This window comes from Pristiophorus japonicus, chromosome 19, assembly GCF_044704955.1.
Source record: "Pristiophorus japonicus isolate sPriJap1 chromosome 19, sPriJap1.hap1, whole genome shotgun sequence".
Taxonomy (NCBI): Eukaryota; Metazoa; Chordata; class Chondrichthyes; family Pristiophoridae; genus Pristiophorus; species Pristiophorus japonicus.
This window is the reverse complement of record NC_091995.1, coordinates 71,599,251-71,624,054: the sequence shown is the minus strand read 5'-3', so window position 1 is coordinate 71,624,054 and position 24,804 is coordinate 71,599,251. Positions and strand designations below refer to the sequence as shown.

General features: G+C 51.2%; 1 protein-coding gene across 3 annotated transcripts in view; it reads right to left on the bottom strand.

Moving 5' to 3' along the window:
- Nucleotides 1–24,804, bottom strand: part of serhl (serine hydrolase like) — a 72,497-nt gene that overhangs the window by 13,584 nt on the left and 34,109 nt on the right. For all 3 annotated transcript variants that reach the window (XM_070861569.1, XM_070861570.1, XM_070861571.1), the window contains one exon: nucleotides 12,105–12,184. In XM_070861569.1, coding sequence (XP_070717670.1) covers nucleotides 12,105–12,184 — 80 coding nt within the window. The remainder of the gene's footprint in view (nucleotides 1–12,104; nucleotides 12,185–24,804) is intronic.

The following is a 24,804-nucleotide window of genomic DNA, read 5'->3' as shown; positions in this document are numbered from 1 at the left end:
TCGGTTTAACGTCTCATCCAAAAGGCAGCACCTCCAACAGTGCAGCACTCCCTCAGCACTGCACTGTAGTGTCAGCCTGCATTGTGTGCTCCAGTCTCTGGAGTGGGACTTGAACCCACGACCTTCTGGCTCAGAGGCGAGTGTGCTGCCCACTGAGCCACGCCCGACAGCTGTTTAGGAACAATCACACCGTTATGACCCATGCAGAAAGGATCGTGCTGTCGGGATTCCTTCAGAAATTGACTGAAGTTGTCAGCATTTGGCCTTTGAGTCTTCCTGTGATTTTAAAAGAGTGCGGCTCGAGCTGGGAACGGGCTGAGAGGAGACAGTGAGCTGAGAGAGAGAACCCTGGCAGATAAAGCAGAAGTTATTGTGTGCTTTCCAGAGGCTGGTTAGAGACCATCAGCAGCAGGGCGCTGGCTCCGTCAGTGGGTGGTATTGGGTGCGGTGGGGTTAAACCTTGAGAAGGTAGTTCTATGAGGAGAGATTGGGTAGATCGGGCCTGTACTCTCTGGAGTTTAGAAGAATGAGAGGTGATCTCATTGAAACATACAAGATTCTGAGGGGGATTGACAGGGTAGATACTGAGAGGTTATTTCTCCTAGCTGGACAGTCTAGAACTGGGGGGGAGCATAGTCTCAGGATAAGGGGTCGGCCATTTCAGACCGAGATGAGGAAAAATGTCTTCACTCAGAGGGTTGTGAATCTTTGGAATTCTCTACCTCAAAGGGCTGTCAATGCAGAATTGTTGAGCATATTCAAGATTAAAATTGATAAATTTTTGGACTTTAGGGGAATCAAGGGATATGGAGATCGGGCGGGAAAGTGGAGTTGAGGTCGATGATCAGCCGTGATCTTATTGACTGGTGGAGCAGGCTCGAGGGGCCGTATGGTCCACTTCTGCTCCTAATTCTTATAATGGAAATTGACTATGTAAACGTGTCACGCTGTAGTTACACCTTTTTGCCAGTGGCGGTGCTGCACAGCCTCAGTTTCGCATCTCCCAGCCCCCCAGTCTGTGCTGCAGAAACACTTCCATATTCTGACCAACTCTGCCTCACAAATTGCTAGTTTACTATAAATACTGATCGAAAAATGCAAGGGCAGAATGTATAATTTTAAAATGGGCCATGAAATTAGGTGTGCTGTGGTGTGTCGTAGTCCAATTATCCCCGCCCCTAAACCTCACTTCACTTGGAAGACTATACTTGGTCTAGACTCCCAGTGTGCAATCTCACAAGAGACAGACCAGTGTCTACAAATAGGGACTGACTATTTATTTGTACTGTGGTTTTTCTGTCCTTCTGCGCATGTGTCTGCCGAGACGCGCCCCCGATGCCTCCCGCCCGAACCGGAAGTGCCGGGCCGGAAGTGCGGCCCCGAACCTGAACCATTCCGACCACGTTGCCCGCTGAGCCCCTGACCCGAGTGGCCCTGAGCGGTGAGCGGCCGAGAGGGAGGGGTGGGAAGAGAGCCTGGGGGGGGTGGGAAAGAGAGAGAGAGCCTGGGGGGTGGGAGAGAGAGAGAGAGAGAGAGAGAGAGAGTCTGAGGGGGTAAAGAGAGAGAGAGAGAGACTAGGGGGAGGGGAGGGAGAGAGAGAGCATGAGTGGGTGGAGGGGCTGAGAGAACCGTGGGGGGGGGGAGGGGTTAGAGAGAGAGAGACTGGGGGGAGGGGAGGGAGAGAGAGAGACTGGGGGAAGGGGAGGGAGAGAGAGAGAGCCTGAGGGTGTAGAGAGAGAGAGTGAGAGACTGGGGGGAGGGGAGGGAGAGAGAGAGCATGAGTGGGTGGAGGGGGGAGAGAGAGCCGGGGGGGGGGGGGGGGGGTGAGGGGTTAGAGAGAGAGAGCCTGGAGGGGGGGGGGGGGGGGGCGGGGAGAGAGAGAGAGAGAGAGAGAGCCTGAGGAGGGGGGGGCTAGAGAGACTGGGGGGGGGGCGTTGGGAAAGAGCGTGGGTGGGGGAGAGAGAGAGCTTGGGGGGGTAGAGGGAGAGGGAGAGACACTGCTGGGGGAGGGGGGGCGGGGTGGAGGGAGAGAGAGAGACACGGGTGGGGGGGATCGGAGTGGAGGGAGGAAACTTAGGGAAAAAGGATCACGTTTTACAACCCCCTACAAGGGACATCGTGGGAGTGGATGAAAGCCAGAAGTCATGACACTAACACGATTCACTTCATACCCAATAAACCTGTTAAGAATCTTCACACAATGCCCCATCTATGGCGGGGGGGGGGGGGCGGCGGGGTGGCGTTGGGGGGGGGAGGGGTAAGGCCATGCACTTGATCTGATGTCAGGAGGGACTTCGGCTGGGAGGATGCAGCACTTGCGCTGGAGTAAAGGACTTCAGCTGGCACTTGGTGGCTTCAGGGGAGATCTATCCTCTGTGGCTTCTGGAAGTCAAAGTGGATCGAGTTACAATTTGCGACGTCACTGAGAACTTGGGCCGGGCAGTTCCAGTTACACATTCTAGAGAAACCTCAGGGTGTGGCTTATCCTCTAAGGGGACCAATCAGAGACAAAGGGTGGCCATTTTTACAGTACAAATAAATGCGTCCCTACAAATACTGCCAGTGTCTGCACCCTTGCCTATGAGTCACAAGATTGTGGGTTCCAGTCCCACTCCAGGGACTTGAGCACGAAAAATCCAGGCTGACACTCCAGATCAGTGCTGAGGGAGCATTGCACTGTCAGAGGTGCCGTCTTTCAGATGAGACATTAAACCGAGGCCCCGTCTGCTCTCTCAGGTGGATGTAAAAGATCCCATGGCACTATTTCAAAGAACAACAGGAGAGTTATCTCCAATATCCTGGGCCAATATTTATCCCTCAATCAACATAACAAAAAAGCAGATTATCTGGTCATTATCACATTGCTGTTTGTGGGAGCTTGCTGTGCACAAATTGGCCGCCCCGTTTCCCACATTACAACAGTGACTACACTCCAAAAAAAAGTACTTCATTGGCTGTAAATCGCTTTAAGACGTCCGGTGGTCGTGAAAGGCGCTGCATAAATCCAAGTCTTTCTTTTTATTGAACGATTGCTTGTTAATTTTACAGTCAGCTTCTGCCAGGTCACCCTGAGTACTGGAGTAACTGTGTTCAGTTTTGGGCACTGCACTTCAGAAAACACATACTGACCTTCGAGAGGGTGCAACGCAGATTCACCAGAATGATACCAGGGATTTAGAGGGTGAGAGAGGATCTCACCTCTGGCACTCGGATCAAATCCGTCAAGATCTCCCTGTACGTGGACGACGTCACCGTCTTTTGCTCGGATCCGCAGTCGGTCCGCAGATTGCTCGCAATCTGCGACCAGTTTGAACTGGCCTCGGGAGCGAAGGTCAATCGCAGCAAGAGCAAGGCCATGCTCTTTGGCAACTGGGCCGACCAATCCTTTATTCCCTTCACCGTTAAACCAGATTACCTGAAGGTGTTGGGAATATGGTTCGGAGCGGACGGGGCGTGCGCCAAAAACTGGGACGAGCGTATCGCCAAAGTGAAGCAAAAACTGGGATGGTGGAAGATGCGCTTCCTCTCCATGGCAGGAAAGAACCTGGTCATCAGAAGTGAGGTGCTCTCGGGGTTGCTGCACGTGGCACAGGTCTGGCCCATCTCTCGCTCCTGTGCCACGGCAGTCACCCGGGCCGTCTTCCACTTTGTCTGATGGTCCAAAATGGACCGTGTCCGCAGAGACACAATGCACAAATCTCTGGACAGTGGAGGAAAGGATGTTCCGAACGTGGCCCTCATCCTGATGGCCACCTTTATGTGCGGCTGCATCAAGCTGTGCACAGACCCCCAGTACGCAAACACCAAGTGTCACTACGTGCTGAGGTTCTACCTGTCCCCGGTGTTGCGAAGGATGGGTCTGGCCATGCTGCCGCGAAACGCCCCCACCAGTTGGACCATGCCTGTCCACCTGTCCTTCGTGGAAAAGTTTTTCACAAAAAACCCCTTTGACCACAAGGCCATAAAACAGTGGTCAGCACGTAACGTCCTGGACGCCCTACGAAAGGAGAGGGTGGACCCTGTCGGACTGAGCAGATTGTCGAACTCATCTGGCAGAACGTCTCATCGCCAGAGCTTTCACACAAGCACCAAGACGTAGCTGGGTTGGCGGTGAGGAGAGCCTTACCCCTCAGAGCGTTCATGCACAGCCGACGTCTCAGCAACACGGCACGGTGCCCCCGAGTCAGCTGCGGGGCGGACGAGACTGTCACCCATCTCCTTCAGGATTGCGCCTTCGCAAGGCAGGTTTGGAAAGAGATGCAGTGGTTGCTGTCGAGGTTCATCCCAAGCAGCTCCGTAACACAGGACTCTGTGCTCTACGGGCTGTTCCCAGGGACACACACCGAGACAGACATCACCTGCTGCTGGAGGGCCATCAACTCGGTCAAAGATGCACTTTGGTCTTGCCGAAACTTGCTGGTCTTCCAGAGCAAGGAGATGTCCACGTCTGCGTGTTGCAGACTGGCGCAATCCAAGATCCAGGATCACGTGCTGAGGGACGCACTTAAAATTGGTGCAGTCGCCGCAAAGGCACAGTGGGGAAGGGCCACAGTTTAAAGCCTTTCCGCCACGAAAAACCCGGGGGCAGAATCAGTATAAAACTCCCCTCGGGCTGCACTTGTAAACTTTTTTTATACATAGAGCACCATGATCTGAAAAAAACCTATGTAGTGCCAAGAATAATGCACGTTCTGTTTAGTAATGTATGTTGCAAAGAAATGTAACTGTACCCTCACCTAATCCGTGTAACACATAGGGCCCAAGTTTCCACATGATTTGCGCCTGATTTTTAGGAGCAACTGGTGGAGAACGGACTATCTTAGAAATCGCAATTCTCCACATTTTTTTTTCTGCAGTTCTAGTCAGGTAGAACAGTTCTACTTTGGAACAGAATTTTTTCTTCAAAAGGGGCATGTCCGGCCACTGACGCCTGATTTGAAAGTTTCCACAGTGAAAACGTACTCCAAACTAAAGTAGAATGGAGCAAGTGAAGATTTTTGTAGAACTGAAAAAACCTGTTCAACACATTAAAAAATCAGGCGCAGGTTACAAATTAGGCGTCCAGAACGAGGTGGGGGGGAGGGGAAGGGAAGTCATTAAATTCTATAATAAATCCTTATTTATACTTATACAAATATTATACAAATAAATCCAACCTGAATAAATATTTATAAGCAAAGAAAAGATTACGGTAAATAAATCATCTTCCTACCTGTGTGAAAGTGCTTCAGACAGACCTTTCGGGACCGAAGGCTGAACGGGCCGGCCCGAGACTTCGGGCAGGGCCCGTCCCCAGCACCAGATTTACAGATAGGTGGCATTGGGTTGGGTCGGGTCGGGTAGGTTCGGGTCGGGGGGGTGGGGGGAGAGAGAGAGAGAGGGGGGGAGAGAGAGAGAGAGGGAGAGGGGGGGGGGAGGGAGAGAGAGAGAGAGGGGGGGAGGGAGAGAGAGAGAGAGGGGGGGAGGTCAGGTCGGATCCAGTCCGGGAGCGGGAGTCGGGTCGGGTTCAGTGGGGGGGTGTCGGGTCGGGGGGAGGGAGCACGGGTCGGGTCGGGTCCAGTGGGGGGGTGTCGGGTCGGGGGGAGGGAGCACGGGTCGGGTTGGGTCCAGTCGGGGGGGGGGGGGGGGGGCGCAGGTGTCGGGTCTGGTCCGGAGGCAGGGGGGAGCGGGTGTCGGGTCTGGTCGGGAAGCAGGGGGGGGGGAGGGGAGCGAGTGTCGGGTCTGGTCCGGAGGCAGGGGGGAGCGGGTGTCGGGTCTGGTCGGGAAGCAGGGGGGGGGGAGGGGAGCGAGTGTCGGGTCTGGTCGGGGGGGGGGGGAGCAGGAGCTGGCCGTGGGAGGAGCCTAATTCACGCAGCCCCAGTGAGGCCATTCAGCCAGGGCTAGGGGCTGCGTGCTTCGGGCCCCTCCCACACAGTTCGGCGCCTGGAGCTACTGCACTTGTGTGCCCACTGTAGCGCGCATGTGCAGAGGTCCCGGCACTGTTTTCAGCGCAGGGACCTGGCTCCGCCCCCCTACAGCTCATGCTGGCTGCGCCGAGGGCCAGAGGACCTGCAAGTAGGTGGAGGATTTTTTTAGGCGCACTTTGTAATACAGTCATCAAATTACGTTACATGTGTCACTATGGGCCCGTTTTTTTTCTTGTGGAAACTTGGGCCCATAATGACACATGTAACGTAATTTGATGACTGTATTACAATGTATAATGGATTGTACTGAATTGTATCTTGAAATGTAAAGCAAACAAATGTTTTGAATGGAACTGCTGTCAGCATCCAAATGTACTGAACTGTCTTCCAATGTATTGTGCAAATTTTTACATGATAAAGTATATTTTGAAATTTAAAAAAAATCTAGCTGATAGATGGAGAAACGTGTCTTTCCAGTTTGGCTGAGTCTGGCCTTTTGGCTCGGGCCAAGCGCCAATTGTAGAGAAGAAGAAATCTGCATGTTGACCGACCGACGGGCGGACCAGGAGGCCCGCCAAGGTGCCGGACTAGCACCACAAAAGATTGAAGGCTCCGGCCAAAACACAAACCGAAAGGAGGAATCTGCAAACCAGACGGCGGCCAACTGAGTGGCGAAGCAGGGTGTCCGAAACACCATCCGAGTGACTGCAAAGAAAGTGGAAGGACAGACGACGATACACCGGGACATCTTGGTGAAGAAAATTCTGCTTGAAACCTGTGGCATGAAAATCGCGGATGTCTTCGCCTCCCTCCCCACCAGCACACCGTGTGAACAAACCACCGCCCTAGTCGACACTGACCGAGAGGAGGAAGGGAAGTCTGTCACGGCAAGCCGCCAGACACTAACACCCAGCAGTGAAACTCCCCCCGAGACACCGAGTCCATGGAAACAGAAGAGGAACAGGAATGGCAGCTCGCCATCAAGAAGACCCACAAGCCTAAGGAAAAGGGGCCTCCTGCAGACACGAGAGGCAAAAGATGTTCCGATGACGAAGGGCGAGGCAAAAGCCTCCACTACCACCAGCAGAAGAAGAGGCAACACGCCAATGTGACCAGCGCAGTCCAGCTCCGGGACTCCGGGAGCAGTGATGTCACCGATGCACCCCCGCTCCGGATCTCCGGGAGCGACAAAGCGACAGATGCACCCTAACTCCAGAACGCTGTGAGCGACGACACCACGGGGGATGCACACAAGGAACAACCAACACCAGGCGAGGGCAGCCCAGTTGACATGGAGGACACCCGTCCACACTGCTGGTGTCCCCTGGTCGAAGCATCCCCAACGCAGAGGACAATCCATATCTCAGCCAAGCTGCAGCAGAAAAGTTTAAAGCTAACCTATGTATATGGGAACAGGCCACAGGGCCAAAGGACTGCGTGTTTGTAATGTAATGTTTGGATTGTAATCATCAATTTAAAAATTGGGTTTAAAGATTGCATCCATTAACGTGCGTAGAATTAAGTCGACTACGCGATGTGTTTCCACTTTGGGGTACCTCGCCAAGGTCAAGGCAGACCTGCTGTTCTAGCAGGAGTGTGGCCTGCCGCACTTCAGCAGTGGTCACGATGGGCCATCCATATGGTCAGGAGGCAACGACAGCCGGTCTTCCGGCCTGGGCATTCTGCTGTGGGAAGGCCACTTCACCATCACCGAAGTTAAGGAGGTGGTGGGCGGCCGCCTCCTCGTAGCAGATGTACTGTATAAAAATGATACTCTAAGGCTAATTAACGTGTATGCCTCGCCTCTCAGAAGCGAGCGGCTGGCCCTCTTCCAGTAGCTCCCACTGCTGCTGGCGACATCCAGACCGGTCATTCTGGGCGGTGACTTCAACTGCATCATCGATGCGGCTGGACGATCCAGCAGAGCCGACAGCAAACTGGACGCCACGTCCAACCCTGCAGACGGAGCACCGCGCAGATACACCTGGTCGAGACCAGACGGGTCCGTCCGTTCCAGAATAGACTTCCTGTTTATGTCCCACACGCTCAAGGTCAGATCCACCGACGTCACGCCGGTGTTCTTCTCTGACCACTGCCTCCTACTGGCCGACTGTCGCCCACAGGAAAACCAGAAAGTTGGCAGAGAGATATGGAAGCTCAACGTGAAACTGTTGACCCTGGAAAACGTTGAGGGACTCAAGAGGGATTACAAACGTTGGAGAACTGTAAAACCCCTCTGCGATTCCCCGATGCACTGGTGGGAAACAATCAAGACGAACATCAAGAGGTTCTTCATCCTCAAAGGTGTTCAGGAGGTGAGAGGGAGACAGAGGGAATTGTCCCAACTCCAGAAGAATACGCAAAACCTGCTCCTGCTGCAGTCGATGGGGGTCAATGTCGCGGAGGAACTCCAAGAGATGAAGGGCCAGCAAGCCTCGCTCTTTGCCTCAGAGTCCTCCAAAATCATCTTCCGCTCCAGAGTCCGCTCCGTCGAGCAGGATGAGACGTGTTCGCGTTTATTCCTCCAAAAGGTACACAGGGGAAGCTCTGTGATCACCAGCCTAAAGGAAGAAGATGGTTCTATGACATCTTCGCAGCCTGACATGCTGAGGATCAGCAAATCCTTCTATGCCGGGGTGGATGACGTCAAGCCCACAGACCGCGCGGCCTCCCAGTCTTTCCTGTCGTCTATTTCGGAGGTCTTAGACCACAGCGAGCGGGAGAGTCTGGACCACCCGCTAACTCTGGACGAGCTGACAAAGGCCGTCCGGTCTCTCGCGACGAGTAAAACTCCCGGAAGTGACGGCTTACTGGTCGAGTTGTATTCGGCTCTGTGGGACTGGATGGGCCCAGACCTGCTGGAAGTGTACGAGGGTATGCTTCTGGCCGGCAGTATGTCAGAATCAATGAGGAAAGGCATCATCACCCTCATCTACAAGCAGAAGGGGGAGAGGGAGGAAATCAAAAACTGGCGGCCCATCTCGCTGCTCAATGTGGACTACAAGATCCTGTCAAAGGTCATCGCCAACAGGGTCAAGTCTGCTCTGTCCCCGGCAGAAAGATCTCTGATAGCCTCGCGCTACTCAGGGAAACGATCGCCTACGTGCGGGACAGGAGGGTGGACACCTGTTTAATCAGCTTGGACCAGGAGAAGGATGGAGGAAAGGATGTTCCGAACGTGGCCCTCATCCTGAGGGCCACCTTTGTGTGCGGCTGCATCAAGCTGTGCACAGACCCCCGGTACGCAAACACCAAGTGTCACTACGTGCTGAGGTTCTACCTGTCCCCGGTGTTGCGAAGGATGGGTCTGGCCACGCTGCCGTGAAACGCCCCCACCAGTTGCACCATTCCTGTCCACCTGTCCTTCGTGGAAATGTTTTTTAAAAAAAACCTTTGACCACAAGGCCATAAAACAGTGGTCAGCACGTAAGGTCCTGGACGCCCTACGAAAGAAGGAGAGGGTGGACCCTGTCGGGTGGTTCCCTGAGCAGACTGTCGAACTTGTTTGGCAGAACGGCTCATCGCCAGAGCTTTCACACAAGCACCAAGACATAGCTTGGTTGGCGGTGAGGAGGGCCCTACCCGTCAGACCCTTCATGCACAGCCGGCGTCTCAGCAGCACGGCACGGTGCCCCCGAGTCGGCTGCGGGGCGGACGAGACTGTCATCCATCTCATTCGGGATTGCCCCTTTGCAAGGCAGGTCTGGTTGCTGTCGAGGTTCATCCCGAGCAGCTCTGTGCTCTACGGGCTGTTCCCAGGGACACACACCGAGACAGACATCACCTGTTGCTGGAGGGCCATCAACTCGGTCAAAGACGCTCTTTGGTCTTGCCGAAATTTGCTGGTTCTCCAGAGCAAGGAGATGTCCACGTCTGCGTGTTGCAGACTGGCGCAATCCAAGATCCAGGATTACGTGCTGAGGGACGCACTGAAAATTGGTGCAGTCGCCGCAAAGGCACGGTGGGGAAGGGCCACAGTTTAAAGCCCTTCTGCCATGGTAAACCCAGTGGCTGGAAGCAGTATAAAACTCCCCTCGGGCCGTACTTGTAAACTTTTTGTATACATAGAGCACCATGATCTGAAAAAACCTATGCAGTGCCATGTATAATGCAAGTTCTGTTTAGTAATGTATGTTGTAAAGAAATGTAACTGTACCCTCACCCATTCCGTGTACCGTATAGTGCCACATGTAATGTAATTTGATGACTGTATTACAATGTATCCTGGATTGTACTGAATTGTACCCTGAAATGTAAAGCAAGCAAATGTATTGTATGGAACTGCTGACTGCATCCAAATGTACTGAACTGTCTTCCAATGTATTGTACAAATTTTTATATGAATAAAGTATATTTTGAAATTTTTAAAAAATCTAGCTGATAGATGTGTTCTCATCCGTTCCATGTACTGCTTTCGTCTGTATAGTGCTATATGTAACGTGATTTGTGGATTGTACTGAACTGTAGAAACATAGAAACATAGAAAATAGGTGCAGGTGTAGGCCATTCGGCCCTTCGAGCCTGCACCACCATTCAATAAGATCATGACTGATCATTACCGCAGTACCCCTTTCCTGCTTTCTCTCCATACCCCTTGATCCCTTTAGCCGTAAGGGCCACATCTAACTCCCTCTTGAATATATCCAATGAACTGGCCTCAACAACGGTAGAGAATTCCACAGGTTAACAACTCTCTGATTGAAGAAGTTTCTCCTCATCTCAGTCCTAACTGGCCTACCCCTTATCCTAAGACTGTGACCCCTGGTCCTGGACTTCACCAACATCGAGAACATTCTTCTCGCATCTAACCTGTCCAGTCCCGTCAGAATCTTATATGTTTCTATGAGATCCCCTCTCATTCTTCTAAACTCCAGTGAATACAGGCCCAGTCCATCCAGTCTCTCCTCATAGCTTGAAATGTAACGTTAGCAAAAGTATTGTATGGAATTGCTGTCCGCATCCAAATGCACTGAACTGTTTTCAAATGTATCATGAAAAATTTATATGAATAAAGTATATATTTTTGAAACAAAAATAAAACTATCTGATAGATGGGTGAGAGCTGTCCTGCAGTGGGGGCAGTTTTGCATTGTGTGGGAATTCTTACAGACTCTGTGCCCCTCCTGGATTTATTTTATAATGATCGGAGAACACGCCTCTCTACCCCCCACATAACTGCGATACCGGACACCACCCTCCCATTTTTTGTGCCTTTTCTCTTTAGTGTTTCCACCCTCCAACGCCCTCGTCAACGCGCTTTACTCCTGCACCCAGCACGAGCCCCGTTCCTTACTCGGTCTTCACAGCGGCTCTTTCCTCCTTGCTGCAGGAAGATCCACGCTAAACACACAGCCGTGGAACGGAGTCCTTCCACTGGGCCTTCCTCCTCCCCCCCGCTCGCCTTGTGCAGGATATTGAAAAAAGAGCTTACATTTCTCATCATCATATACAGTCCCCCGAACGAGGAGGACTTGCTTCCACAAGAGTTCACAGATGTTTCAGTGAAGGACCCGATGTTCCAGTCCTGAATTGCAGTTGAGGGGGTGGAAGATGCCTGTGCGTGGATTTTTTTAACATGGGGTGGCCGTTGCACACCAGCCACCACACGGGCTCGACAGAGCTCGGCCTGTATGGCAAGGGTTAACCAGGACGACTGGAGACCTGCTCTGCTGCACGGACCTAGTGGGCACACATATCGCAGTGTGGGCTGGGCCCGTGCTGCCCCTGGGCCCTCGGCTCTTCTGGGCCCCGAACCCTCATTTGCCGCACCTCCGCCACGATCTCTCGCCGTTTCTCCATTTCTATAGCACCTTTCACGACATCCTAAAACGCCTTGCAGCCAACGAAGTACTTCTGAAGCGTAGTTGCTGCTGTAATGTAGGAAACGCGGCAGCCAATCTGAGCACAGTAAGCTCCCACAAACAGCAATGAGATAAATGCTGCGATAATGTTTTTTGTAGTGATGGTGATCAGCAGCTGATCAGGAAAGTACAACACATTTCTCGCCCTGGTGGAGCCACACCCGACTAAATACAAAATAAATGTGCAACGGGACTTGCAAAGGAGAGGGGCGTTTAACAAGTGTTTCCTCCCCCAGTTTCCAGCTCCTCTCGTGGCTACACAGGGGCAAAGGTCTAGATGCTTAGTGATCAATAAAGGTTCACAATCAGTTGCTGCCATTTTGCAGACTAACTTTACCTCCAGGTACCTCAGTAGATCCACGCTGAAGCAGAATTTTGCCACTTTCCTCTGACAGCGATTCGTTTCCCAGCAAAAGCCTGAAGAGTAAGAGAGAGAGTTTGGTTTAAGAGCAGAACAGAGGATCTGAAAAGTATAATACACGCTGAACAACATTGAAGCACAGAAACAAAAACACGTGGTGGGTCTTTCTCTACTTCACAGTGACCTCAACCAGCACACTCCGAAATGCACAACACAGTTTGTGGAAATCGGAATCACCACCTGGTGGACACTCTCCCGCTATCGCCCACTTGCAACAACAACTTGCATTTATAGCGCGCCGTTACTGCAGAAAAACACCCCAAGGCACTAAACAGAGGTGTAACTACCAAAGGAAGAAATGTGTCCAATTCTGGGCACCACACTTTAGAAAGGGTTTGCAGCGGGTGTGGAGGAGATTTACTAGAATGGCACCAGTGACGAGAGACTTTAGTTACGTGGACAAGATGGGATCATTCTCCTTAGAAGGGAAGCTTAAGGGGAGATTTAACAGAGGCGTTTAAAATCATGAAGTGTTTTGATAGAGTAAATAGGGAGAAACTGGTCCCAGTGGCAGAAGGAACCAGTAACCACAGACCAAAGATTTAAGGTAATTGGCAAAAGAACCGGGAGTGGGGTAGAGATGAGAAAAATGTTTCTTACGCAATGAGTTATGATTCAAAAGAGAATTGGTTAAATGTTTGAAAGGCAGAAAATTGCAGGGCTTTGGGGAAAGAGCAGGAGAGTGGAACTAATTGGACAGCTCTTTGAAAAAGCCAGCACAGGCACGATGGGCCGAATGGCCTCCTTCTGTGTTGCAAGACTCTATGGGGCCGAAATTTCCCTCCAACTAAGAGTAGGTGCACTCAACGTTTTTGAAGAATTTTCTCTGCCCCAATCCACGGGGCGGAGTATCAAGCTATATTCAGGAGTTAGGTTTTTTTGGGGGTCGGGTCGGTGGTCCGGTCGACTGCGGGGCGGAAGTGCCCTCGGATCGTGTCGCTCCAAGTCATCAGCGCCGGGAGGGAGGGTTTTGGCCAGGCCAGTGGCCCAGTACCCAAGAGGGGTTGCCGGGCTGGCTGCCTGTCGGCGGCCTGGCCGAACCCGTGGCCACCGTTGTCGGGCCGACCTCGGACTAAAGTAAAATGGCGCTCGCGGCAGTGCGCTGTCTCCTTTAAGGGCGGACATGTCACCCAGGCACACACAGCTTCCCGCCGGGGAAAGCTGCCAGCGGCACTGAGCGGCGGCTGCTCACCTTCCACGGGGCAATTTCCCGCGGGGAGGCGGATAGGGGCCGCCACAGGTTGCAAGGCGGTCGGCGCGTGCCCGCTATGCCTGGCCCGGTGGAAATTTTCGGTCGGGTTGGCCCATCCACCTGCCCCCGGTCGGTGAGGCCCATCCGCTACTCTTAGAGGCGGTAACGGAGCTGAAGGAGGGGGCAAGTTCGGCCCCTATGATTCTATATTAGGAGGTTTGACCAAATGCTAGTTCAAAGGGATGGGTTTTAAGGAGGGTCTTGAAGGAGGAGTAGTTGGAGGGGTTTAGGTAAGAAATTCCAAAGTTTGGGATCTAGGCGATCGAAGCCATGACCGCCTATAGTGGGACGAAGGGAGGAGGGGGTGCACAATGACCAGAGTTCGAGGGGGGGGGCGAAAGATTGTAGGGTTGGAGAATGTTACAGAGAGCAGCAAGGCCATGAAAGGATTTAAACATCCTCTTGTTTAAAACCCATGGCCTTGCCTCCTTAAAGACCCTCCTTAAAACCCACCCCGTCGAACAAGGATTTGGTAGGCGATGTTACGGAGGTGAAAGTAGATGATTTTTGTGGACAAAGAGGAGGTTATGGTTGTTAGCTCAGCTCAGGGTTGGATAGGATGCTGAGGTTGCACAGGGTCTGGTTCAATGGGCGGGTAGAGGATTGGAATTGGTGGCAAGGGTCTGAAGTTTGTGGCCGGGGCGGGGGGGGGGGAGGGGGCAAAGATGATAGCTTCGGTCTTCCCAATATAAAGACTTGCATTTATTTATATAGCGCCTTTCACCACGACTCAGGGCGCCCCGAAGTGCTTTACAGCCAAGGAAGTACTTTTGAAGTATAGTCACTGTTGCAGTGTAGGAAACGCTCCCTCTAATGGCCCCGGCCTGCTGCTGATAGAGGACTATTGCAGGCCGGCATACCACTGCAGGGAGCAGGGAGCAATGCATCTGTGCACATTCAGAGGCTGAACTCTAGGATATAGTCAATGTATTCACTGAGGCATATGAAAGCACGGGCTTTACGCTTAACATCTGTAAGACAAAGGTCCTCCACCAGCCTGTCCTCGCCGCACAGCACTGCCCTCCAATCATCAAGATCCACGGCATGGCCCTGGACAACGTGGACCATTTCCCATATCTCTTATCAACAAAGGCAGATATTGATGCGGCGATTCAGCATCGCCTCCAGTGCACCAATGCAGCCTTCGGCCTTCTGAGGAAAAGAGTGTTTGAAGACCAGGCCCTCAAATTTACCCCCAAACTCATGGTCCACAGGGCTGCAGTAATACCCGCCCTCCTGTGCGGATCTGAGCATGGACGATGTATAGAAGGCACCTCAAGTCGCTGGAGATATATCACCAACGATGTCTCCGCAAGATCCTGAAAATCCCCTGGGAGGACAGGCGCACCAACATCAGTGTCCTCGACCAGGCTAACATCCCCAGTATTGAAGCACTGACCACACTCGATCAGCTTCGCTGGGCAGGCCACATAGTACACATGCCAGACACGAGACTCCTAAAGCAAATGCTTTATGCGGAGCTCCCTCATGGTAAACGAGCCAAAGGAGGTCAGCGGAAACGTTATAAGGACACCCTCAAAGCCTCGCTGGTAAAGTGCGACATCACCACTGACACCTGGGAGACCCTGGCCGCAGACCGCCCGAGGTGGAGAAAGTGCATCCAGGAGGGCGTTGACCTCTTCGAGTCTCAATGCAAAGAGCATGAAGAGGCCAGGCGCAGGCAGCGGAAGGAGCGCGCGGCAAACCAGCCCCACCGACCCCTTCACTCGACGAATGTCTGTCCCACCTGTAACAGGGTCTGTGGCTCTCGTATCGGACTGTTCAGCCATCAAAGAACTCACTTTGGGAGTGGAAGCAAGTCCTCCTCGATTCCGAGGGACTGCCTGTGATGATGATGATGATGCAGGGAGCAGTGCGTGCTGCTGCAGGAGGGCGACGGCTGACTGCAGTGAGGGCAGGTACAGCAGGAACGGCGAGGTCGGGGCGAAGGAGCGGAGAGTGATCGTAGAGGGATGTGATCGGGGCCCAGGAGAGGCGTGAGTTTGGAGCCCAGAAGAGCCGAGGGCCCAGAGGCAGCACGGGCCCAGCCCACACTGCGATATGTGTGCGCACTAGGTCCGTGCAGCAGAGCTGGTCTCCAGTCGTCTTGCCACTGGACCAAGACCTAGCTCTGTCAAGCCCGTGTGGTGGCTGGTGTGCAACGGTCACCCCACGTTAAAAGAATCCACGCACCGGCATCTTCCACCCTTCAACATGTAGTTCGAGACCTGGAATATCATTGAAACGCCTGTGAACCCATCCGTTTTTGGCGTTTCAAAAGGCCGCGAGAGGCGTCGGGAGGTGCGTGGAGAGACGTGAGTCTGGGGTCAGCGAGAGGCCGGTGCAGCAACAGTGAGAGGGCAAAAAAGAAGTAGAAAGAAACAGAAAGGTGACGTCACAGCCAAGGGGGTAAGTGATTGGCTGGTGATTGGTAAGTAGTTTTTCTTTTTTCTCTTCTATAACAGTGAGTAAACTTTAGCATTGTTGTTGCCAATTTAAGTTAATCTAAGGGTTAAGTCATGACAGGAGAGCTCGGTCACGTGTTATGCGCCTCCTGTACCATGTGGGAACTCAGGGACACTTCCGGTGTCCCTGACGACTACGTGTGCGGGAAGTGTATCCGCCTCCAGCTCCTGACAGACCGCGTTGCGGAGTTGGAGCTGAGGGTGGATTCACTCTGGAGCATCCACGACGCTGAGAATGACATGAGTAGCACGTGTAGCGAGTTGGTCTTACCGCAGGTGAAGGGTCCACAGCCAGCTAGGGAATGGAAGACCAGCAGGAAGAGCAGTGCAAGGAAGGTAGTGCAGGGGTACCCTGCGGTCATCCCCCTGCAAAACAGATACACCACTTTGGGTACTGTTGAGGAGGATGACTCATCAGGGGAGGGCAGCAGCAGCCAAGTTCATGGCACCGTGGCTGGCTCAGCTGCACAGAAGGGTGGGAAAAAGAGTGGGAGAGCGATAGTGATAGGGGACTCTATTGTAAGGGGAATAGATAGGAGTTCTGCGGCCGCAACCGAGACTCCAGGATGGTATGTTGCCTCCCTGGTGCAAGGGTCAAGGATGTCTCGGAGTGGCTGCAGAGCATTATGGAGAGGGAGGGTGAACAGCCAGTTGTCGTGGTACATGTAGGTACCAACGATATAGGTAAGAAGCGGGAAGAGGTCCTACAAGCTGAATTTAAGGAGCTAGGAGTTAAATTAAAAAGTAGGACCTCAAAGGTAGTAATCTCTGGATTGCTACCAGTGCCACGTGTTAATCAGAGTAGAGGGAGCAGGATAGTTAGAATAAATACGTGGCTTGAGCAGTGGTGCAAGAGGGAGGGATTCAAATTCCTGGGACATTGGAACCAGTTCTGGGGGAAGTGGGACCTGGACAAAAGGGACGGTCTGCACTTGGGCAGGACTGGAACTGATATCATAGGGGTAACATTTGCTAATGCAATTCGGGAGTGTTTAAACTAATATGGCAAGGGGATGGGAACCTATGCAGCGAGATAGGGCGAAGTAATATGGAGTCAGAAACAGATGGTAGAAAGGTAAAAAGCAATAGTGGAAGGCTGAGTAAACAAAGGCAAGAAACAAAAAGGGCCACACTACATCATAATTCTAAAAGGACAAAGGGTGTTAAAAAAACAAGCCTGAAGGCTTTGTGTCTTAATGCAAGGAGTATCCGTAATAAGGTGGATGAATTAACTGTGCAAATAGATGTTAACGGATATGATGTGATTGGGATTACGGAGACGTGGCTCCAGGATGATCAGGGCTGGGAACTCAACATCCAGGGGTATTCAACATTCAGGAAGGATAGAATAAAAGGAAAAGGAGGTGGGGTAGCATTGCTGGTTAAAGAGGAGATTAATGCAATAGTTAGGAAGGACATTAGCTTGGATGATGTGGAATCTATATGGGTAGAGCTGCAGAACACCAAAGGGCAAAAAACGTTAGTGGGAGTTGTGTACAGACCTCCAAACAGTAGTAGTGATGTTGGGGAGGGCATCAAACAGGAAATTAGGGGTGCATGCAATAAAGGTGCAGCAGTTATCATGGGTGACTTTAATATGCATATAGATTGGGCTAACCAAACTGGAAGCAATACGGTGGAGGAGGATTTCCTGGAGTGCATAAGGGATGGTTTTCTAGACCAATATGTCGAGGAACCAACTCAAGGGGAGGCCATCTTAGACTGGGTGCTGTGTAATGAGAGAGGATTAATTAGTAATCTCATTGTGCGAGGCCCCTTGGGGCAGAGTGACCATAATATGGTGGAATTCTACATTAGGATGGAGAATGAAACAGTTAATTCAGAGACCATGGTCCAGAACTTAAAGAAGGGTAACTTTGAAGGTATGAGGCGTGAATTGGCTAGGATAGATTGGCGAATGATACTTAAGGGGTTGACAGTGGATGGGCAATGGCAGACATTTAGAGACCGCATGGATGAACTACAACAATTGTACATCCCTGTCTGGCGTAAAAATAAAAAAGGGAAGATGGCTCAACCGTGGCTATCAAGGGAAATCAGGGATAGTATTAAAGCCAAGGAAGTGGCATACAAATTGGCCAGAAATAGCAGTGAACCTGGGGACTGGGAGAAATTTAGAACTCAGCAGAGGAGGACAAAGGGTTGGATTAGGGCAGGGAAAATAGAGTACGAGAGGAAGCTTGCAGGTAACATTAAGACGGACTGCAAAAGTTTCTATAGATATGTAAAGAGAAAAAGGTTAGTAAAGACAAACGTAGGTCTCTTGCAGTCAGAATCAGGGGAAGTCATAATGGGGAACAAAGAAATGGCGGACCAATTGAACAAGTACTTTGGTTCGGTATTCACTAAGGAGGACACAAACAACCTTCCGGATATAAAAGGGGTCAGAGGGTCTAGTAAGAAGGAGGAACTGAGGGAAATCCTTATTAGTCAGGAAATTGTGTTGGGGAAATTGATGGGATTGAAGGCCGATAAATCCCCAGGGCCTGATGGACTGCATCCCAGAGTACTTAAGGAGGTGGCCTTCGAAATAGCGGATGCATTGACAGTCATTTTCCAACATTCCATAGACTCTGGATCAGTTCCTATCGAGTGGAGGGTAGCCAATGTAACCCCACTTTTTAAAAAAGGAGGGAGAGAGAAAACAGGGAATTATAGACCGGTCAGCCTGACATCAGTAGTGGGTAAAATGATGGAACCAATTATTAAGGATGTCATAGCAGCGCATTTGGAAAGAGGTGACATGATAGGTCAAAGTCAGCATGGATTTGTGAAAGGGAAATCATGCTTGACAAATCTTCTGGAATTTTTTGAGGATGTTTCCAGTAGAGTGGACAAGGGAGAACCAGTTGATGTGGTATATTTGGACTTTCAGAAGGCTTTCGACAAGGTTCCACACAAGAGATTAATGTGCAAAGTTAAAGCACATGGGATTGGGGGTAGTGTGCTGACATGGATTGAGAACTGGTTGTCAGACAGGAAGCAAAGAGTAGGAGTAAATAGGTACTTTTCAGAATGGCAGGCAGTGACTAGTGGGGTACCGCAAGGTTCTGTGCTGGGGCCCCAGCTGTTTACATTGTACATTAATGATTTGGACGAGGTGATTAAATGTAGTATCTCCAAATTTGCGGATGACACTAAGTTGGGTGGCAGTGTGAGCTGCGAGGAGGATGCTATGAGGCTGCAGAGTGACTTGGATAGGTTAGGTGAGTGGGCAAATGCATGGCAGATGAAGTATAATGTGGATAAATGTGAGGTTATCCACTTTGGTGGTAAAAACAGAGAGACAGACTATTATCTGAATGGTGACAGATTAGGAAAAGGGGAGGTGCAACAAGACCTGGGTGTCATAGTACATCAGTCATTGAAGGTTGGCATGCAGGTACAGCAGGCGGTTAAGAAAGCAAATGGCATGTTGGCCTTCATAGCGAGGGGATTTGAGTACAGGGGCAGGGAGGTATTGCTACAGTTGTACAGGGCCTTGGTGAGGCCACACCTGGAGTATTGTGTACAGTTTTGGTCTCATAACTTGAGGAAGGACATTCTTGCTATTGAGGGAGTGAAGCAAAGGTTCACCAGACTGATTCCCGGGATGGTGGGACTGACATATCAAGAAAGACTGGATCAACTGGGCTTGTATTGACTGGAGTTCAGAAGAATGAGAGGGGATCTCATAGAAACGTTTAAAATTCTGACGGGTTTAGACAGGTTAGATGCAGGAAGAATGTTCCCAATGTTGGAGAAGTCCAGAACCAGGGGTCACAGTCTAAGGATAAGAGGTGAGCCATTTAGGACTGAGATGAGGAGAAACTTCTTCACCCAAAGAGTGGAGAACCTGTGGAATTCTCTACCACAGAAAGTTGTTGAGGCCAATTCACTAAATATATTCAAAAAGGAGTTAGATATAGTCCTTACTACTAGGAAGATCAAGGGGTATGGCGAGAAAGCAGGAATGGGGTACTGAGGTTGCATGTTCAGCCATGAACTCATTGAATGGCGGTGCAGGCTCGAAGGGCCGAATGGCCTACTCCTGCACCTATTTTCTATGTTTCTATGTTTGTTTCGAGGGACTGCCTATGATGATGATCATGATGTCGGAAACGCTGAAGGAAATGGTAACTAGTCCAGGATTGGATTCAGACAATCAATCTGACAACACAAAGGTAGTGAAAGGGTCCAGAGAAGTGCTGGAAAGCTGGAGCTGGGTGGCATCAGCGTGTACGTAGAAACAGAGCCCCATTTCTGTGGGTGACTTCACCAAGGGGCAGCGTGTAGATGAGGAGGGGGAGAGGGGCATGGGTAGATCCTTAGGGGACTCCAGGGGGTTACAGTGTAGGGGGCCATTGCTGGAGATGCTCTGGCTACAATCGGCCGGTTAAGAGTGGAACCACGGTAGGGTAGTCCTGCTTAACTGCACGATGCAGGAGAGACGTTGGAGTAGGATGGTGTGTTTGACTGTGTCAAAGGCAGGGGTTGAGGAGGACGAAGACGGCCAGTGTATCACATTTAAAGGATACAAAATAGAGATCCAACAGAGGGTTCATACGATGTGGTAAATAAGGACAAAACTTGGATTTTCAGCTTTGATGATTTCAAGACGGTAAAGTTTGCAACTGGAAATAGTTTGCGTCTCACTAAGTAAAATTGGGCAGCTGGGCCCCGAGTCAGGGGGCGCAGCGCTAAGGGAGGCGTTGTACGGGAAGATCCGAGCTAAAGAGCCAGGCCAGGAGCGCTCCGGGAGATGCCTGGGCAGGAAAAAAAACTAAAAAAACCCCCCACAAAAACATTCCCAAAACATTGCCCACGCCACCACAACACAAATCGCAAAAAAAATTAAAAGAAAAAAAACAATAATCCTTATCTTAGGAGTCCGCTCCCTACCTCTCCGCTGTCGGTATTTCCGAGCTGCCCTGGTTTCCCGGGCGGTCAGTGCGGGCCGCGCCGGTGTCACAACCGGGGGCGTGGCACACCGGGCGCAGCTCCTCCGGGCGGTGCTGCTCCGTGCCGAGGATCGCCGTGGGGCGCTGGAGGCTGACCGCCCGCCCAAGACACCTTACCGCCGCCATTGCCGCCACTCCGGGGTGAAAAACGGAACGCAAAGGAGCTGAAGATCCGCCCCAAACTTGTTTGTAAAATGGGAGCCTGAAACTGCATTCATGTCTCAAGTACAGCGGAGGTGGGACAGATGAGGGTACGGGGCCCAGAAGAGGCGTGGGCCCAGGGGCAGAACAGGCCAGCCCACACTGCGATATGTGTGCGCACTATGTCCATGAAACAGAGCTGGTCTCCATCGTCCTGGTTTACCCTTGCCACTGGACCAAGACCGAGCTCTGTCAGGCCCGTGTGGTGGCTGATGTGCAACGGTCACCACACGTTAAACAAATCCACCCACAGGCATCTTCCACCCTTCAGTTGGAGTTCAGGACTGGAACATCGAGCCCTTCATTGAAACATCTGTGAACCCATGTGGAAGCAAGTCATCCTTGTTTGAGGGACCGCCTACGATGATGATGCCACTGACACCCATCCACTTAGGGGTTCCCTTCCTCACGGAGAGATCTGACTACAGCAATGCATGATGATAATTCCCATGTGAAATCTTTCAGCCCATCAAGATCCTGACCCCACACTTCAAAGTTTCACACTGTTACAGAAACAAAACAACCTTCAAAGAGGAGGCGGGGGGGGAAATCTAGCCCTTTGCTGTTTTTTTTTAAACACCTTGATCGGGAGCCAGGGGATTTACAAGCATCCGCCAATCTACGGAGAACAACCATTTCAGGAAGTGGCGAAGCCGAAGGAGGCTCTAACTGACCTCGGGATGTGCCTATCTAATGCAATTAGGTTTTGCGACCGAGGGGAAGAGACAGTTTAAAGCCCTTCCACCACGGTAAACCCAGGGGATGGAATCAGACCCCCCTTGGGCTGTACTTCTTTTTTATTTCAAAATATACTTTATTCATATAAAAATTTGCACAATACATTGGAAAGCAGTTCAGTACATTTGGATGCGGTCAGCAATTCCATACAATACATTTAGATGCTGACCGCAGTTCCGTTCAATAGATTTGCTTGCTTTACATTTCGAGGTACATTTCAGTACAATCCAGGATACATTGTAATACAGTCAACAAATTACATTACATGTGGCACTATACGGTACACGGAATGGGTGAGTGTACAGTTACATTTCCTTGCAACATACATTACGTAACAGAACTTGCATTATACATGGCACGACATAGGTGTTTGCAGATCATGGTGCTCTATGTATACAAAGGGTTTACCATTGCAGCCCAAGGGGTGTTTTGTACTGATTCCAGCCCCTGGGTCTACCGTGGCGGAAGGGCTTTAAACTGTGGCCCTTCCCCACCGTGCCTTTGCGGCGACTGCACCAATTTTTAGTGCGTCCCTCAGCACGTAATCCTGGATCTTGGATTGCGCCAGTCTGCAACACGAAGACCAGCAAGTTTCGGCAAGACCAAAGTGCATCTTTCACCGAGTTGATGGCCCTCCAGCAGCAGGTGATGTCTGTCTCGGTGTGTGTCCCTGGGAACAGCCCGTAGAGCACAGAGTCCTGTGTTACGGAGCTGCTCGGGATGAACCTCGACAGCAACCACTGCATCTCTTTCCAAACCTGCCTTGCGAAGGCGCAATCCTGAAGGAGATGGGTGACAGTCTCGTCCGCCCCGCAGCCGACTCGGGGGCACCGTGCCGTGCTGCTGAGACGTCGGCAGTGCATGAATGCTCTGACGGGTAAGGCCCTCCTCACCGCCAACCAAGCTACGTCTTGGTGCTTGTGTGTAAGCTCTGGCGATGAGACGTTCTGCCAAACGAGTTCGACAGTCTGCTCAGGGAACCACCCGACAGGGTCCACCCTCTCCTTCTTTCGTAGGGCGTCCAGGACCTTACGTGCTGACCACTGTTTTATGGCTTTGTGGTTAAAAACGTTTCCACGAAGGACAGGTGGACAGGCATGGTCCAACTGGTGGGGTCGTTTCGCGGCAGCATGGTCAGGCCCATCCTTCGCAACGCCGGGGACAGGTAGAACCTCAGCATGTAGTGACACTTGGTGTTTGCGTACTGGGGAGCTGCGCACAGCTTGATGCAGCCGCACACAAAGGCGGCCATCGGGATGAGGGCCACGTTTGGAACATCCTTTCCTCCACTGTCCAGAGATTTGTACATCGTGTCTCTGCGGACACGGTCCATTTTGGACCATCAGACAAAGTGGGTGACTGCCGCGGCACAGGAGCGAGAGATGGGCCAGACCTGTGCCACGTGCAGCAACCCCGAGAGCACCTCTCTCCTGATGACCAGGTTCTTTCCTGCCATGGAGAGGAAGCGCAGCTTCCACCATCCCAGTTTTTGCTTCACTTTGGCGATACGCTCTTCCCAGTTTTTGGCGCACGCCCCGTCCGCTCCGAACCATATTCCCAACACCTTCAGGTAATCTGGCTGTATTTGTTAATCTGCTTGTATACATAGAGCACCATGTACTGAAAAACACCTGTGTTGTGCCATGTGTAATGAAAGTCTCTGCACTGTTTAGTAACTTGTAAAGAAATGTAAATGTATTCTCATCCGTTCCGTGTACTGCTTTCATCTGTATAGTGCTACATGTAACGTGTTTCGTGATCGGTATTGAAATGTATCCTGGAACATAATGTAAACCTGTTCTCATCTGCTCCATGTAATACCCTTATTTGCACAGTACTACATGTAACGTGATTTACGGATTGTACTAAACTGTACCTTGAAACACGCTAGTGCATTGTATGGAACTGCTGTCAGCATCCAAACAAATTGTATGGAATTGCTGACCGTAAGGTACTGAGCTATTTTCCAGTGTATTGTGAAAATTTTATATGAATAAAGTATATTTTTGAAAAAAAAAATCTTTCAGACGAGATGTCTTAGATGTCTTGCTGCAGTTGTACAGGGCCTTGGTGAGACCGCACCTGGAGTATTGTGTGCAGTTTTGGTCTCCTGACCTAAGAAAGGATATACTGGCCATGGAGGGAGTGCAGCGAAGGTTCACCAGACTGATTCCTGGGATGGCAGGACTGTCGTATGAGGAGAGATTGGATCGATTAGGCCTGTATTCACGAGAGTTTAGAAGAATGAGAGGGGATCTCATTGAAACATATACAATTCTGACCGAGTTGGACAGACTGAATGCGGGGAGGATGTTTCCCCTGGCTGGGAAGTCTAGAACAAGGGGTCACAGTCTCAGGATACAGGGTAGGAAATTTAGGACCGAGATGAGGAGAAATGTTTCCACTCAGAAGGCTGTGGAGGCCAAGTCACTGAATGTATTTAAGAGGGAGATAGATAGATTTCTAGAAACAAAAGACATCAAGGGGTATGAGGAAAAAGCGGGAATATGGTGTTGAAATAAGAGGATCAGCCGTGATCATATTGAATGGCGGTGCAGACTCGAAGGGCTGAATGGCCTACTACTGCTCCTATTTTCTATGTTTCTATGAGACGTTGAAGTGGGAACCCGTCTGCCTGCTCAGGTGCATGTAAAGGATCCCATGGCCACTGCTGGAAAAGACCAGGGAGGTCTGCCCTCGTGTCCTAGCCAACATTGCAACCTTTACCAACACCAGCAAAACAGATTAATTGGTCAGTCACCTACGGGACAACATTGAGACGTAAGATTGTGAGAGAGCTTGACAGGGTAGATGCTGAGCGGTTGTTTCCCCAGGCTGCAATTTTAGAACCAAGGGGCAGTGTCTCAGGATAAGGGGTCGGCCATTTAGGACTGGGATGAGGAGAAATTTCTTCACTCAGAGAGTGGTGAATCTTTGGAATTCTCTACCCCAGAGGGCTGTGGATGCTGAATTGCTGAGTATATTCAAGGCTGAAATCG